At 43.4% G+C, this 17853-nt stretch overlaps 1 protein-coding gene across 8 annotated transcripts in view; it reads right to left on the minus strand.

The window, feature by feature from the left end:
- The window catches only part of Cdon (cell adhesion associated, oncogene regulated), an 87702-nt gene that overhangs the window by 31784 nt on the left and 38065 nt on the right, over nucleotides 1–17853 (minus strand). For all 8 annotated transcript variants that reach the window (XR_007588335.1, XR_007588337.1, XR_007588334.1 and 5 more), the window contains 5 exons: nucleotides 13449–13802; nucleotides 7677–7966; nucleotides 6694–6868; nucleotides 3383–3514; nucleotides 256–459 (listed from right to left, as the gene is read on the minus strand). Coding sequence is in view for 4 of the 8 variants with exons in the window: in XM_050120026.1 (XP_049975983.1) it covers nucleotides 256–459; nucleotides 3383–3514; nucleotides 6694–6868; nucleotides 7677–7966; nucleotides 13449–13802 (1155 nt within the window). In the remaining 4 variants the exon portion in view is untranslated. The remainder of the gene's footprint in view (nucleotides 1–255; nucleotides 460–3382; nucleotides 3515–6693; nucleotides 6869–7676; nucleotides 7967–13448; nucleotides 13803–17853) is intronic.

Below are 17853 nucleotides of genomic sequence, written 5' to 3' on the forward strand. Positions count from 1 at the left end.
GAAACAACAGCAACAGCAACAAAAGTATGACACGCTTAAAAAGTTAGATATAAAATGAGGGGTGCAGCGCTGTACTTATGGAAAGATTCCAGGGCATATAAAGACACAGAGAAGAAATATGCCAAAACATAAACACTGTCTATGGATGGGTATAGTTCAGACAACTTATTCTTTTCTTCATATTTTCCTTCTTTTCAAATTTTTCCACAGTAAGCATTTGTTACCTCAAAAAATAGCCCCCCCAAAAAATATTACCTGGTTCTAAACTACGAACTTCGACAGAAAGTTTGGAAGGAGGGATATCTTCGGCAGCCACCAGCCAATCACTAGTCCTCATCCGTTTATACTCCACCTTGAAGGCTGTGATGGGCGAGCCACCATTTGCCCGGGGAATCCAAGTGACATAGACGGAGGTCTCTGATGCTGTAGAGATAGTAGGCCGATCCGGCGCCTCTGGGACTGAAAATTGAACATTCATTACACCATCACCATGGTGCCAGCGACAGGAATAACCTACAAATACTATGAGGGATAAAGCCCAAGCCCTGTGTTAAAGGTCCCTCACCAACTTTTTGTCATAGCTAATAATTTACAGCCTGTTTCCCTGTCCTGTTTAAAAGCTAATAAAAATGTACAGGAGAGGAAATACAGGAAACTGGAAGGAGGGAAAGTCGAATGATTACAGATATGATAAATAACTCACAAAGAAAGAGCTAACGAACATGAATGTTTCTGCCATTCTATTTTAGAATGACGACTAAAGCCAGGTGCAAGCAATTATTTAATTTTGGTTATGGTAAATGAACAATTCTCATAAATGCTTTCTTATTTGAAACGTTTTCAGAATTCCGTAAAAGAAACCCCAGAACCTATGGATGGGTACAGTAACTGTGACTCTTACCCTCCTTGAATACACCTCAACCCTTCAGGAATTTGCTGCTCTGAAACAGTCTGTCAGCGCATGCACAGATAGACCAGGACAAAACCAGCGCCGGCATGGTAGCGAGGGAAGGAGAGGATGTGAGGGAGACAGAAGCAGCACACAAAGAGACGATGACACCGACAGAGAAAAGTGGGCCAGAGAGCTCATGCACAACGGCTTGCTGTGGGCACGACCACAAGACACAGGTTAGGACTAGACCTTGTGGCAGATGGAAACATCGGGAGTGAGGTCCCCAGCCTTTAAACCAAGGGCCTAACTTCCCTTGCTGAACAAGCAAGCCGGTGGTTGTAACTGGCTTCCTTCGTGACTCCTACAAGAGTGGCCCACAAAATAGTTACACCGAACCCCATTAAACAGCCATTCTGCTTTCACCTCAGCCACCTGTGAGTCCGGTGGACATCTGGCTTTCAAGGCCAGTGGGTCCTCTGGAGTGCTGGTAGTAAGTTGCTAAAGCTGGACACGGAAGGCTGACCCGGGCCACGGTATTGGGGCAGCAACTAAAGAAGCCTTATCTTTCTCTGAGTCTGTGCTTCTCAAGCAACTTGTTAACAACTCAGCATGGACTCAACCCTCATTTCCAAGGCATACGAAGGAAGTCACACTGAACATGGCACGTGTATGCAGAAAACCAGGGTGTTTTACACAACAGATGGCTTGGGGGATAAACAGACGGAGGCATTGGCAGGCGACTGCGGGCGGTACTTACTGTATTCCTTTCCAGAAGAAAGCAATGGAAAGAAACGGAAGGAGCAGAAGTGTTAATGCGGCTCTTTACTGAAAACCAAGCGACTTTCTCAGGGTGACTGCGCAAGGTTCAAACTCACCAAGTGCCACAGGTCAGACAGGAAGGAGAGCCACTGGGGAGAGCATGTCTACAGGGAAGAGCACACTGTCCCTTTCACACAGCAGCTCCACTGGCTAGCACACAAGCTCTCCTCCTCCAGAAGCAATTATACACAACAAACGAATCATTTCACGTGTGTGTCTCAGTCTGGAGGACTCCAAATTCAGAAGCTTCACCTACAATCCTTTGAAACGGTTCCTTGTGTCCATTCCCACACTTCCTCCCTCTCATTCAGCACAGACTCCATTACACTGACCTAGGCTCTATCCTTCTTCCCTCTTCTGCATCCAGTAGTGTCATCTTCCTACTTCTCTAGGTGGGTCTTTTGCATTTCTTCCTCTTTAAAATCCTCTAGGGCTTTTTTTTTGAGGGGGTAGCATGAATGTAGTCCCCCTACTACCACAAATTATAAAGTTTCTAGGATTTGGGGGACTCATAGGGGTCAATACACCCCAAGTATAGTAAAAGAACCTTGCCCTGAGGAAAGCACTTCATGATCCTGGAATCTCCCTTGTCAGGCTAAGTACGAGGACTCCTCATAGCTCCCAAGAAAAGATTACATTTTTAAATAATGTCTTACTACAGTTTATTTATATATTTATTCATGTGTGTATGTGTGTATGTATTGTGGGTAGAGAGACATCTGATACAGCACGTGTGTGGAGGACAGAGGACAATTTGCACAATCCATTTCCCGTCTTCTTTCACTGTGTATGTCCCAGGGGTCAAACTTGGGCTGTCAGGCAATAAGTGTCCTTACCCACCGGTATCCTAAAACACCTACCTGCTTCCTTACACTACTATCGTCCCTGACAGCAATAAGCCACACTAACTGAACACAACACGTCATCTGCCCATCTGCATAAGCTATCTTGGCCTGTCCTGCTCCTTCATCTGAGACATCATTCTTGTCTCCTGAGGCTCAGCTCAAGTTGCCAAGCAGCCGTGTGAACCACCATGTGCCCTCCTTTGTATGGAGGTGAGAGTTGCGTACTCTCCTGAGGTTCCAAATCACCAGGAGTATAAGCACGGGCGGAATGGACAAACTGGCTGTGACTGGTGTGCCTGTGTATATCCGTTCTACTGCTATAAGCTGAGCTGTCTCTTCATTTTCTAGCAGTCAGTTTACTGGTGTGTGTGTGCTCTGATGTCTGTATCACCCACTAGGCTTTAAATCCTTGAAAGCAAGGATTATTTTATCTCTGCTGTACTGGCAGTCAGTAACGTCTACATGTTGGGTTAAGTAAACAGTAAAATATTCACCTATGAGGTGCAGTCTTAACACTTATAAAGTTGATAGTCACATAAGTAGTATGCTTAATGTAACTGAAAAGTAGCTCTGAAGTGAAAGTCCTTGGATAAGTAAGGTTTGACTTCAGGCCTAAACAAGCACACACACACACACACACACACACACACACACACGTGCCCAAATACACACACACGTACATTACACACACACACATACACACACACACACAAAGTAGCTATTCAGGGTAGAACATAACCTAAATAACAAATGTCCCATTCTATCCTATCTCCCCATGTGAAAAAGGACACTGACATTATAAACAAACAAGATGAAGATTCTTTACCTCCGCTATGCCTAGAGGAATCCGTAAGCACAACTCCGAAATTGCTGTTGGAAGCCTCTGAAATAACAGGACGCTTAGGGATGCCCACAGGTAGAAAGGATGCCTGGGTGTTTTTTGACGATGTCATTTTTTCTGTAAAGTATTTTTTAAAGAAACAATAAGCCAATAAGAATATATATATAGGGGCTGGAGAGATGGCTCAGTGGTTAAGAGCATTGCCTGCTCTTCCAAAGGTCCTGAGTTCAATTCCCGGCAACCACATGGTGGCTCACAACCATCTGGAATGAGGTCTGGTGCCCTCTTCTGGCCTGCAGACATACACACAGACAGACTATTGTATACATAATAAATAAATAAATAAATATTTAATATATATATATAAATATATATATATATAACCAAAACAAAAATTATTAGGAAACATAACCAGCTATAAAGAGATCTGTGTCTCTGTCTAAACACAATACCTCCCTTTTACTTAGCTCATGTCAACAACTGGGGCAAAATTGTTTTGTCTTTCTCTAGTATCATTAAAAGAAAGCTAAATGTCTTTCTTCATGGTACTACTTGAATTGACATGTGGAAGAAACTACTGTATTGTTTGGCTTTGATGTAAGCTTGCCACAAGTTAGAGGCATCTGAGAAGGGAGCCTTGCGTGAAGAACTGCCCTGCTGTCCTCACCGGTGTGGAAGACCCACCCCAGGCCTTCCGGTAGCAGACCAGATCGGCTCGCTTGGCTTCCCTTTGAAGCTGAGTAGACTCAACCAGCTGCTGCTACTGCTTATTCCAGTGTTTCCAGTCTCATTGCTGACTGAGGACAAACGCTTTCCAGGAACCTTCCAGGTTTTCAGCACCAGACTGGGACTGCTGAGGCCGCAATCCTCCTGGCTGAGAAAGTACCAGGTTGTTAGCTCTCCAGTGAGAGTCAGCACTGTGAGGCTGCTCCAACTGCTGAGCCACTGGGCCTCCAGGACTAAGAACCACCTGAGATTCTCAGCCCAAGAGACACTGGTGTTACCACTTAATATGAGCTAGTTTAACAAAGTCTATGTCATGTCTATGTCCTTCTATGTATGTCTCTGCCTATGTCTATGTGATTGTGTATATGTCCATGTCTGTCTGTCTATGTCTATGTGTATGTATATATGTCTATGTATGTATGTGTATGTCTGTTTATCTATGCATGTTTATGTCCATCTTTACCTATGTTTGTCTAATGTATGTATATATCTATGTCTATGAACTTGTACTGGTTCTGTTCTAGAGAACCTTGACTAATACAACAACATGAGAAAGAAGCCATATAGGGACTTGAACAAAGGTTCTGATTAGCCCATTTTCCTTTTTGTTGCATGTATTCATTCCAAAATAATACTTATAATTAAGGAGCTTCTGTTGTTTTTCCACAGAAAAATACCACACTGACTTTTAATGTTTCAACAAGTAAAAGTGAAATTGGGTTTTTGATTTTTTTTTTTTTTTTTTAGTTTTTAAACAGGAACAGCTAGCTATTCAGTGGTTATAGGCCAGACTATAACTAGGACCGAGTGGTGAAAACTAACTGAAGATTCATTTAAAATGGGAAGTACCCAACAGTGAACAAACAAAAGTCCTTTCCCAAAGGCACTGGACGCGTCCTTCCCAATCCTGAGGCCATTTCCCTTACAGCACTGCGTTGTGGAATATTTGTTAACTATGGGAAGATGTGTTGAATTTGTTCAACTATGAAAAGATGTGTTGCTGTTTTACTTTGTCTGCGTAAGGCACCTGATGGGTCTAATAAAAAGGTGAGTGGTCAATAGTGAGAGAAGAGGTATAGGCAGGACTTCTAGGCAGGAGAAAAAGAAGGAGGAGGAATTTAGAGTCAGGAAGAAGAGATGATAAGGAGACAGCAGGGGCCAGACAGACAGACAGAGGAAGTAGAAAAGTAGGACATACAGAACAAAAGGTAAAAAGCCCTGAGGCAAAATGTAGATAAATTAGGAACAGGTTAAATTAAGTTTAAAAAGCTAGTGGGACAAGCCTAAGCGAAGGCTGAGCATTCATAATTAATAATAAATCTCCATGTCTTTATTTGGGAGCTAGTTGGCGGCCTAAATTCCACCTACAACACTGGGGTAGAGCATGCTTCTTTGGGGTTCCACTCTCTACCTCTGAATTATTTCCCTGTATTTGGTTCACTACAGAATGGCCTCTTTCTACCTGGACTCCCCTCATGAGATGCTCATCAGGACGATCCTTCTGGAATTCTGTCATGGTGCTGTTCACATTGTCTTTCCGCCACCCTACCCCCCTCCATTACACCTGACTCCATAACTCCAGCCCAAATGTTCCAGCTCCTCCTAGCTCACTGGGCATCACCAGCAAAGACTGGTAAAGTTCCACAGAGTGCAGTGTGACTCAACCACACTGTCACACAGAGAGACAGACATCATCCCTCTTTGCTCATCACAGCGGCCCTTTGGTGTTTCTGGTATGCATACCAAGCACTTCGTTTCCCCTGATGTGTAAGGGTTTTCTACATCCCCTTCTCTAAACAACTCACTGCTGACTAATCCTGCCCATATCCCTGGCCAACTGTTCACAATAACTCAGACACTTCCCAAGTCCATCCCTGAAGTTACTTCTTTGTTAACACTACCCCCAAGGTGCTTAGAACTTGAGCACGTGCTCCTCCCACCGAGCACATAAACTCCATAAGATAAGCGTTGTTGATTTTCTGTACTGCTCAATGCACGGACAGCATTTCGTAAGTCCCAGAACCACACTGGACTTTGTCTGGAATGTGAGCTGAGTATGCACTTCACCTTCCTCATCAGAGTGTAAGCTGCACTGGGTCGGATCTCAGCCTGACTACCTTTGATACACCTGCCATGCCCACCTCAATGCTGCTCAGCATGAACTGCAAAAATGTGTGTAGACATAATACAACATACATAATACAACATACATAATACAATACAATGGAATGAATAGTACAACCCCTTAAGTGTAGCCTCCAAAAGGTGCTGCAGTATGCATGTATAATGAATTTGTATATTGTATTTCTACTCTCCAACAGGATTCTGTTTACCTATTATGTATACGATATTCTGTCTATGTGTATGCCTGCAGGCCATTAGAGGGCACCAGACCTCATTCCAGATGGTTGTGAGCCACCATGTGGTTGCTGGGAATTGAACTCAGGACCTTTGGAAGGGCAGGCAATGCTCTTAACCTCTGAGCCATCTCTCTCCAGCCCTCCAACAGGATTCTTACTAATAAATTGACATGAAGTAGCCAGTTTACTCTGCTGGAAGATGTCGCTCACCTTTGCTGGTCCGGAAGGTAAGCATGGCAGGCTGGCCTTCACCAGCTGCACTTCTGGCCACCATCAAAACTTCATACAGACTCGATGGCTCCAGTTCAGTTAGATGCAGCTCGTTTTCACTCCCTGGGACACGAACCGTGTGCCAGCTGCCCACTGCACCACTGCCGTCATCCAGCTGCTCAAGAGAGACCCAGAATAGTGAGAGATGGCGGGCAAGAAACCTTCCCCCCTCGTTACAAAACTCTAGTGTTCATTCGCAGAAGTGGTGCACTGTTGTCAGCAACAGATAAAATGCCATTTGTCTTATGAAAGGTATTACTGTCGTTAAATAAGAGGACTTGTTAGATTTTGCTTTAATACAAGCCTGCCTGCAGAAAAAAAAAAAAAAAAAAAAAAACATCACCCAGAGAATTTATCAACAAATAGAGAGGGCCAAGCACAACCAAAATAAATAACCAAACCATTTAAAATTCGACTCCCACTAGGAGGCCAGACTACAACACGATGGTCACAGACAACGCCCGGGGGGCTTGCTCCGGCAGGTATACTTTATCTGAAGAGTATTCTACAATCTTAGCAAAGGATAGAACTAAGGTTTACAAAGCAGTTTACAGGTTTGATGCCCAGGGGGTTAAAACAAGAGGTTAGACAGAAGATGGTTACGTGGTAAGGCTAGAGCCAGAGCTCAGTGGTAACCACTAGCCTCGAGTTCCGTCCCCAGCACAGGGTGGGAAGGAGGGAAAGACAGGGAAATGTTATGGTTACTTTGGATTCATACTTCAATTTGGGGGGTATTTATACTCCATCCGTACTGGCTTTCTAAGATCTGTCAATCCAGCCTGACTGGTGGAGATACCACCAACAAACTTACTCTAGAACACTCACCTTTCTACCCTCCCACAAACATAAAACATAAGCAAATGTCTCCCACATACACAGGGTTAAGGAATGAGAAATTAAGAATGAATGGGAAGGCTTTATACCTTTCGGTACTTCACAAAATAGGCGTTGATGGGCAGTCCGCCATCCCTCCCTGCCCTCCACACCAGGTTGTACGTGTCTGGCATGTGGGTCTGTGGGGGGCTCAGGATGTTAGGAGCATCGGGGACGGAGGCGTTTTTCTCTGCTGGCAGCTCCACTCCACTAGAATGCACCTTCACTGGAAACAAGTGCAGCAAGCTCGACTCTGGAGCATCTCCTGGGTCTCGTTCATCATTCTGAGTCACTTCAGAAGGTGTGACCGACTCTGCTTTGGTATTTGTTTCAAAAGGAACTGCATAGAGGGGGACAGGAATAAGGGAAGACGGCTTGAAGAAGTTCACTTTTCCAGCATCTTCTACAAAGTTAATATCAGTGCTTATGCTGACATTCTAAGCACAACTTGAATGTGAGACATTAAAACAAGTACCATTTCCCAGCACTCAGGAGTCAGAGGCAGGCAGAGCTCTGTGAATTCCAGGCCAACCTGATCTACAAAGTGAGATCTAGGACAGCCAGAATTGTTACAAAGAAACCTTGTCTTGAAAAAACAAAAAAAAAAAACAAAACAAAAACAAGCCACATTTTACTGTTTCAGAGTGACATCTAACTTCTATTATCAACCTGTCTACTCATGGGAAAGCAGAGGGATTGTTGGGGAACCAGTAGCAGGACACAATAGTTGACTAGTGAAAATACTTTCATTTTTACTTAGCTTTGTATTAATATTCAGTTTTTTTCAGTAACAATTTAGTAACTCAGTTTAAAAGAACCTGGTGAGTCCAACACAGCAGATGATGCATTCTACTGGGAACAAAGTGACCGAAAAGAACATCGGGAGAGTGAGATGGCTCAGTCGACAAAAGGCACAGGCCCGACACCCTGGACTCCATCTCTAGAACCCACATAGCAGATGAGAAACAACTCTTAAAAGTTGCCCTCTGACCCCCATATGTACACCATGGCATGCACACCCATCTCCACATACATGACAAATAAATGAATCTCAGCTTAAGCTTCAGGGAACCCTATTCCTTCTGTTTTTACTTTTGTTCTCAGGGTTTGGCTGCCCCACAGACATGTGCCAGCTGGTCTCGTGCAGAGAATTCATGGACAACAGACGTGGAGATGAGGGTCCACTTCCACAAAAGTCCACAAGCAGAGTGAAGCTACTCTGGCTGTGTCCTCTTATAGTCAAGTTACAAATCACTAACGCCAAGCAAGGCAAAAGCAAGAACACCCCATCTGCATCTAGCTAACTAGCAGAACAGAACAGAGTGGGAAAGGAACAGCAAAAGGCTGTGCCACTAATCTGAGCAGTCAGTACTCGTTAACAGGTATTGCACTCATGAGGTTTAATCTTAATGAGATCCGGAACCTTCACAGATGGAAACCTCTGGGCATGCTCATGGGGGAGTTTCCAGGCTGAATTAACTCAAGTAGGAAGACCCGTACCCAAGATGGGTAGCACCATTCTATGGGCTGGACGCCCAGAATGCCAGCTGGCACCAGCATTCCCACACACCCCTTCATGGCTGAAGATACAATGTGACCAGATAGAATCCCAGCACAGAGGAAGTGAGGTGGGCACAAAATCCACCACTAGCCAGGAGCTAGTACCAGGATAACTGCTGGGAGAGGAAGACTCAGGTTTGTTTTTTTTATGTTAACCACATAGCAGGGCAGGCCCCACTCCCAAAACTAGTTGGGCAACACAAACGGGACTCGATAAGGGGAAAAAGAAATCTCAAAGTTGGGCAGGAAGTGATGGGAGGGTGGAGGGTCATCATGGGAATAGCTGGAGAAGGGAGGGTGAATATGTTCAAAAAGTGCTATGAAGTCTCAAAAGAATTAATACAAATGCCATTTAAAAATTGACAGTCTAAAGCTTAGCTTCTACAACCAACAGAATTTATAACATATAAAACAAGGTAAAAATAATAATTTTTATACACACAAAGAGGCATATATCCAAAACGACTGAGACCATTTTTGTGCCAAGAATTATACAAAGTATTTAATATGAACCATCTCATTTAATTCTCAGGTAGAGAGGAGACCTTCTCCCTGCTTTGGACGGAAGGTGCTAGAGTTCTGAAACCCTAGGGAAGGGCTGTGGAAGGATGCAGTAGGGTCCTGTGAGAAGAAGAGGGGGAGTGTGAGTGAGATCTGCAGGGAAAACGGCTGTCAGTGTAATAAACCCAAGGACCGACAGCTTGGCTTCTCTCCAGTGCTGCTAATACTGACAATAAAAGACGCCGTTATTCACTCCCTTGAGAAGGAAGTGAGCGGAGGAAATAGTTACCCCTACAATGAAGTCAGAGTCCTCACCAAAGGTGGGTGTGATTTTAGAACACACACACACAAAGACCCAAAAAGACACAGACTACCAGTGTTAGTATAAGAGAGAAAGGCTGTCCTAGAATCATCTCCATCAGAGAAAATAAGAAGCTAGTGTGAAATGCTGCAGAAGAAAACTAATTACGTTCGCTGAGACAACTTGAAAATATTGCTCCTGGAAGGAGCGTGTTTACCTAGTGAGTCAGAATGGAGTGGACATTTAGGGTGGATGTGGTGCCTTTTAGTGCAGAGAAGCGGGCTCTGACGGAAGGGGATTAGCTGTGGCTTGGGTGGTGGGGAAGGACTCTTGTTTCATTAGGATTCTCCAGGCAGCTGACCACTGGGAAGTGGTATCTGGCCACAAAAGCATTTCCATACCACATACCTCAGTTTATACAGAAGCGTAAGAGAAACGCTCTTCTGCAGCCTGTCCACTGCAAGAGCATCACAATTCGGTTTCTCTTACTCCTGCAGTGCAGTATGCCACGACTTTTAAAATGGGGGTGGGGGACTAACTAGCATCCACTATTGCAAAGAATATACTTTGAGTAGTTAAAAGGTTATATTAGGTATTATCTGAAGATTAGCCATACAGATGCTTTTCATTTTATCCCAGGAAACTCATCATAAATTAAAAATATTAAGTTGAAAAGGTACATTTATATTCCCACCCACCGGACACCATCACTTAGCAAGAGCACACTACAGTATTCATGTCTTCCTTGCCTGGAATGGCTGACTGTACTGCCCAGGGTCAGAGTACCACACTCGTCCTGCCAGCCCAGGAAAAGGCCTAAATCCAATTTTTTTTCTTTTGGTTTTTCGAGACACGGTTTCTCTGTAGCTTTGGAGCCTGTCCTGAAGCTAGCTCTTGTAGACCAGGTTGGCCTCGAATTCACAGAGATTCACCTGCCTCTGTCTCCTAAGTACTGGGATTAAAGGCATGCGTCACCACCGCCCGGCAAATGTTTATTTCTACTGAAAGTGTACTACTGTTTCTTGAAAACCTGTAGATAAAATCACTGTAAGTTAAGGGTGGATACTTGAAAGTGCTCATCGTTATTATTATCTCAGTTTATCCTCAAACAACGCTGTAAAGTGGACAGAATTCTATTTCCGTATTTAAAAAAAATGTTTATTCTTTGTAAATTTGACACATTTATACTTTGCATTTTGATCATATCTGCCTATCACTACCTCTCTCCATTTCTCCTGAGCACCCCCACCCCAGTCTCCCAACTTCATGCCCTTATTTTGGACAGATTTGCTTTGGTTTGGTCCTTTGAGACAGGTTCTCACTCCACAGTCTGGGCTAGCCCTGTTGATGATTAGAAGCATGAACCGCCCCCCCCCCCCAGCTTAAAGGTAGACTGCTTTTGAATTAGGAAAAATTATAGGCATGTCAATGAATTCAACGAGTCTACACAGAAACTAATGAAACACAACCACAGCTGACCAAGGCGTTCCCATGGTGACCACTCACATCCACACAACACTGCAGGACACCGCGCCAGCCCCCATTACAGTTACAGATACAACTCACCCTGTAATACTGTACGTCCAAGACCTCAAAAGCTCAAGGTCTCTGGACAGAGAAGAGAGGGAGATGTCACCTTGCTTCCAGACCCTGCTCTCCCTCTCCACACTAAACAAAGTAACCGACAGTTAATGCTGGAGCTAAACGGGGCTCAGGTTTCTATGCAAAGAAGTGCGTTAACATGCAGTGTTTGAGCTTTAGCAAACTCAGCTGGGTCGTAATAATTCTCTGGGGCGTGGAAAGCCCAGGTGGGCAAAATGTAACTGACAGGGTTGCTGCTCATTAAGATGGCATTTACTGGGACAGGATCTGGAACTTAGGAGACTGTGAAAGATCTAATCTAAGCAAGTTAGGTTATGAAATTTAAGTGTTTCAGATTTCACATATTTAAAGTGAGAAAAACAAAATATCTAGTTCCAGTAGCTATAATCATAACATCTACATCTCCTTCTGCTGCTGTACATTTGCATAAAATAATCATGCCTGCCACATTCTACCCAGGCAGCTCCTGTGACCTATCAGCAGCTAATAATTCTAAGCTGTGCCACTTTATTTTGCCCAGTGGAATATATATATACAAATGCATGCACATATGTGCACATACATACTCATGTCTGAATGTATGTAACATTCAACTGCCCCTACTTAAAATTACTAAAATAAGTAACTACCTTTTCCTGCAACAAATATCACAATGAATAACTACAATTTACGAGTAATTAGATAGCAATAACTGTAACCTGATATGTTATATTGTAACACTGTAGCACTTGTAGCCCCATTCTAACAGCTTTCCTGGCCTCTTAGACTTGCATGTGAACAGGACATCAGCCAGCGACACAGATCGGGAAGCAAGCAGAGTTCAGCAACCAGTCCACCTCTAACAGCCATGGAGAGCAGGGCCCTAGCTTTTCCACACTTCTCTTCTAGCCTCTGGGTTTACCCAGAGCTAGAGACCCCGCTTACATGAGAAACAGCAACGCTAACACCCAAACTAGCACCAGCGCTTTTCTGCCAGGACCACGCTAAGGTTCCTCCTCTGCCTTAAGGACATCTATGAAGGACAGGAGAGGCAAGAACACCCATGAAAGCCTGGACTGGGAACTAATTAAAGCGGGGAATTCTGGAGCCCCACAGCCGCTATCTGCAGAGAAGAACACGAACTCCAGGATAAACACTCAACTGGATCCCACTTTATGACCAGAAAAGACATCAGAGGATCCAGGCAGAAAAAGGTCACATGACTTAAAAGGAGTGTGTGCCTAGGGCAGGAACCTGTGTCCCTGTAACAAGCAGTACTGGATATCCTACCGTGTCTCAGCAAACACAGCAACAACCTACTCATCTGACCTGAAGGCTTAACAAACCAACTCAGCCATCTGCTGAGTGAACCTCGGGGAGCATTGCTTTACGTGCCCACTGAAGTAAGGTCAGACTTTGAGTACTTCAAAAGTCGTGTGAAACCACTAAGTCATCATCATCATGACAAACCGAGAGCACAGAAATTCTACTAATCATCCCATCAGGAACATAACTTACATCGCCACATATGGGCATTTGATAGGACCATACGTTTACATACAAGCCAACCCTTCATACCTTAAATCTTGCTTCTCAGGTCGCCTCTGAAAAATACATGAAATTACCTCCTCAGTACTTCACAACCCAAAGCCATTAGCCACAAAGACAGACTGTACTTTGAGCTCATTCCAAGTAAGACTTAAACAAGAAATGGAGACCCAGGCCCACCTGGTTCCTATACAGCAAAACACCCCCAAACATGGCCCTATATTTCATTGCCACAGGGAAAATACACATTCATTAAAATAACATCTCAAATCATTTTTTCCCCACTATAAAAGGCAGTGTTGTACTGAGAAGACTGCCGAAAGCGACTCACCGACTGTGAGGAAGGCTTCGGACCGTGTGGCGCCATGTTCGTTTGTGGCTTCGCAGGTGTATTTCCCAGCATGTTCCTGAGTAACTGCCTGAATAGACAGAGAGCTTGAGCCAGCTCGGGACATGATGAAGTAGACAGGCTCCAGGTTCGGGTCCCTGTGTCGGAGCAGGTGGGACTTTCGGGACTTGGACCTAAGGACCTGAGATGGATGGCTGGTGATCAACCCATGGTGGCCATACCAATGAATGACTGGGACAGGCACTCCAGTGGCATTGCAAGACAAGGTCACAAAGTCTCCGTCCGTCACCTCTACGTTTGCCGGTGCCGTGACTATAACAGGCTTCAGTCCACTGTCTATTAGAAACACAATTCACACAGTCAAAACGAGGAACACGGTAACACCTGCCCTTTAAAGTAATTTCATCCATTGCTAAAACGATACTGCAAAGATATCCCCTCCGACTGGCTCCCTTCTCAACTTTCACCACGTAAAATTGGCAACGAAAAATGCAATGTTTCAGAGCCAGGAGAGGCACTTACCACCAAGCCTGACAACCTGAGTTGGATCCCTGGAACCCACATGAGATCTCTTCCAACCAGGGAAGTTGGAGAGGGATCCAACTCCACACACACACACAAATCAACATAACTGAGGAGTACAGAGGAAACCCCAAGTAAATGTGTAAGGAGAGGATGGACTCCTGAGTGAACATGTATTATTGACAAGAACCTCCATGCCTCAAGCCCATAGGAACTGGCAAAGCCTTGCTCTGGTCCCTGTGGGAATGTTGAGTGTGTTCACAGAACAAAGAACTGCAGCTGTATCGTTCTGGATGACTGCAACCTGAGACTACTCCCCTACAGAGCCTCCTACAGAGGCCAGCTAACCCCCTGCTGTGCTATATAAATAAAAGCACTGGGTTTCTGGGTTGTTGCATTTTAGGGGTTCTCTATCAGAGCACACACAGCCCATCCAATGCCAGCTTTTCTGTCTGTGTGTCTGTCTTGCCATCCGTCAGGCTTCCAATACTGGGTCATGCATGCATGATGTTGTGTGTAATTTGGGGGAGAGCAGTTTTAAGACAGGTTTTTCTGTGTATCTCTGGCTGTCCTGGGCTTGCTGTGTAGCCCAGGCTGACCCCAAACTTAGGGATCCACCTGTCTCTACCTTCTGAATGCTGGGATTAAAGGCATGAGCCATCACACCAGGCTTGCAGTGTATAATTGTTAAAAATTATAATCTTTCGTAATTGTAGGTTCCTCAAATTCCTCACACAGATTCCATGTTCCCCTGAAAGAAATGTATATAAACAAATCTACTAAGATTCCAATAGGTACACGATGCCTACACTTGACTGCTGTAAAGACAGAAGAGGTAAAGCCAGAACCTCAGACCATAATGTGAAAAAAGTAAAGAAGGATAAACTACATAATACTCCTTCAAGAAAATGGATGGTTCTGGTGAAGTCCAATTAGAGAAAATCTGAGAGGAAGAAAACCTATTTTAAGTGAAAACTGGCATACTATTTACCATGGACACGAACAGCATTTTTGTTTCTAAATCAAAATGGCACCAAGTCTTCCCTTCTAGTTCTGGATTTTTTTTCTGAAGAGATTTTTAAGTGAGGCCACAATAAAATATTGGTCATCAGAAAAGACATTTTCTCCCAGCATGCTTCTTTTAATGCAGACCTATTTACCATGTCTGACAAAACTAAAGACACTCCATCTTCACAGATTTCTGAATCTTTGCCAAGTGAATGAGTATGAATGCTCTGACGAGCCCTAACATGCATGTCCCTGAGGACTGATGAAGCTGAACATCTCCTGGCAGGTTTATGTGCCATTCATAAATGCTTTACATGACTTGCTAAAACGTTTGACTCATAGATCATACAAATACCCTCCAACCCAGTCCTCAAAAACTTTCCCTTGTGAATTTATCTTTATGTTCCGTGTGAGTTAGAGATTCAATTTTTGCTTTCTGTTTTCATTTTGATAATTACCACAAGTCAAAACTTGAAGCAAATATCCCCCATGGGGTGTACAATACCAGTTCAGTCAGGCCCTTCCAAGTAAATGTATTTTCGTCAGTCTCTGCCATGTCCAAGAGTTTATTTGTTCCTGTAGCAATCTAACTTTTGAAAACTGTACTGGCTTTTTATGCTTACAGCAAGTGCCCCATGCTTTTAGAGTACATTAGCTACTCTTGGGCCTCTGATTATCTTTATACCTTTTATAATCATTTTCTCAAGGGTACACACACACACACACACACACACAGGCACATATACTCTCATGTAACCCAAGGTGGACTCAAATTCCTTATGCAGTCAAGGATAACCCTGAACTCCTGATCCACCTGCCTCTACCTTCCAAGTGCTGGTGTTACAGGCAGATGCCATTAAAGCCCAGCTAAAGCCTTCAAACTATTCTGATAAGATTTCATTTGAAGCAGCATAAATCTACAGAAAAGTCTGGAAAGACCAGATAACTGTATAACTCCAAGTTTTGCTACCCATGACCTAGAATGCCTTTCGATGAAACTTTGTTACTAATATAAAAAGTGATTCTTAAATAATATTTTGTTTGTTGCTAGTATACAGGAAGGCAAATGATTTGTGCTTATTTAGGTCTATACCTAATTTCTCGCTAAATGTTAATATTTTAATCAGAAAATGTATAATAAATAAGAGCTAGCAAACACTGTGGATATTATACAATGGCAATATTGGTAATAAATTAATAACTATTTGGATTATTTCCTTCTAATTTTTTTGTCTCGGTTTGGTTTTTGGTCTTTTAAGACAGGGTTTCTCTGTAGCTTTGGAGCCTGTCCTGCAACTCGCTCTGTAGACCAGGCTGGCCTCGAACTCACAGAGTTCCGCCTGCCCCTGCCTCCCGAGTGCTGCCTAGCAAGAGCACTTACTCTTTTTTTTCTGTGTTTTTTTTTTGTTTGTTTGTTTGTTTTGTTTTTTGGTTTGTTTTTTTTTTTTGAGACAGAGTTTTTCTTTGGAGCCTATCCTCCTTCTGATTTCTTTTGTTTCTTTCTGTCCTGGCTGAACTCTCTCGTACATGGATACCTAGAGTAAACTCTAAAGAGGGTACCTTTTACACTTTAATGGTAAGAGATGTTTTATCCGAGTCCTTGTTAGATACCTTTTATCAAGTTCTACTCCCATTTTTCTGACTGTCAATTTTGTCTCATTTTTCCTACTCTTTATGAAATAATGATGGTTTTTCTCCTTTATACAGTAAACAAGGTGAACAATACATTTTATGGTAGACTTCTGAAACAATTGTTTTCAGATATATATATATATATATATATAAAATTTATACGTTCTTGGCTTGGCTTGCTGGTATTTTATTTATGATTCTTATACCTATGTTCACAAATAAGACCTGATTTAGCTCACTTGCTTATCCCACCCTGCTGTGATTTGGGACTCAAGACTGTACTGACTGGAGGTTTTCCATTGCCCCCTTTCTCTGGGAGAGTTGTGTAATATCTGGAAAGGTCTATTACTTGCAAATTGGTAGAATCTACAAAACCATCTGGTCTGGTGTTTTCTTTGTGGGAGGAATTTAACTCCTAATTCAATTTCTGTCAGAGCTGGAGAACTGCTCAGGCTTTTTATTTACTTTAAGTCAGAGCCTTGCTAAGTTCTAGTTTCCCTTCGCTTTTACACATGTTAAATAGTCTGAATCCACAAAAGCCCATGAGTTGAAAGTTTAGTCACCAGCCTGCCGTGAGTGACAATGAAATCTGAACAAGACGGGGCCTGGTTGAAAAGAAGTTAGGATGCTGAGGGTGTGTCCTTTGAGGGAAGACTGGGAATGCCCATGCGCGCGCGCGCGCGCGCGCGCACACACACACACACACACACACACACTGTCCGTCTCTCTGCTTCCCAGCCAGGAGGTAAGCAGGTCTGTTTCAGCACTTCCTTCGGCCATGATCCACTCACTGTGCTGCCTGCCATAAGCCCAAAGCAACAGGCCCAAGGACCAAGTCTGCAGCTATGAGCTACCATAAAGCCTTCTCTTTAAACTAATCATCTCAAGTATTCTGTCACAGTGGTAGGAAGCTAACACCACAGCTCTGCTTATATTTGTAATCCACTGCCCTAACAATTACTTTATTACTTTTTTAATCTCTATAGTGAGATTTACAACTTCCCCCCTCCAAAACTGTCCATTTATACCTATTTCTTTACTTAGTTTTGCCAACTATTGGTCCACTTTATTAGACTTTACAAAGAACCAATTTCTATGCTTATTAATCTTGTGCTTCACCATTCTTTGATGCTTTCTGCTCTTGGCTTTGTTTCTCTCGTCCTCTGCTTTCTTTGAACCTACTCTAATGTTCCTTTGATTTACTTAATACTTTTCAACCTCACTC

Source organism: Alexandromys fortis, unplaced genomic scaffold (genome assembly GCF_014885135.2).
Source record: "Alexandromys fortis isolate MF-2015 unplaced genomic scaffold, M_Fortis_MF-2015_v1.1 scaffold_168, whole genome shotgun sequence".
NCBI classification, from domain to species: Eukaryota; Metazoa; Chordata; class Mammalia; order Rodentia; family Cricetidae; genus Alexandromys; species Alexandromys fortis.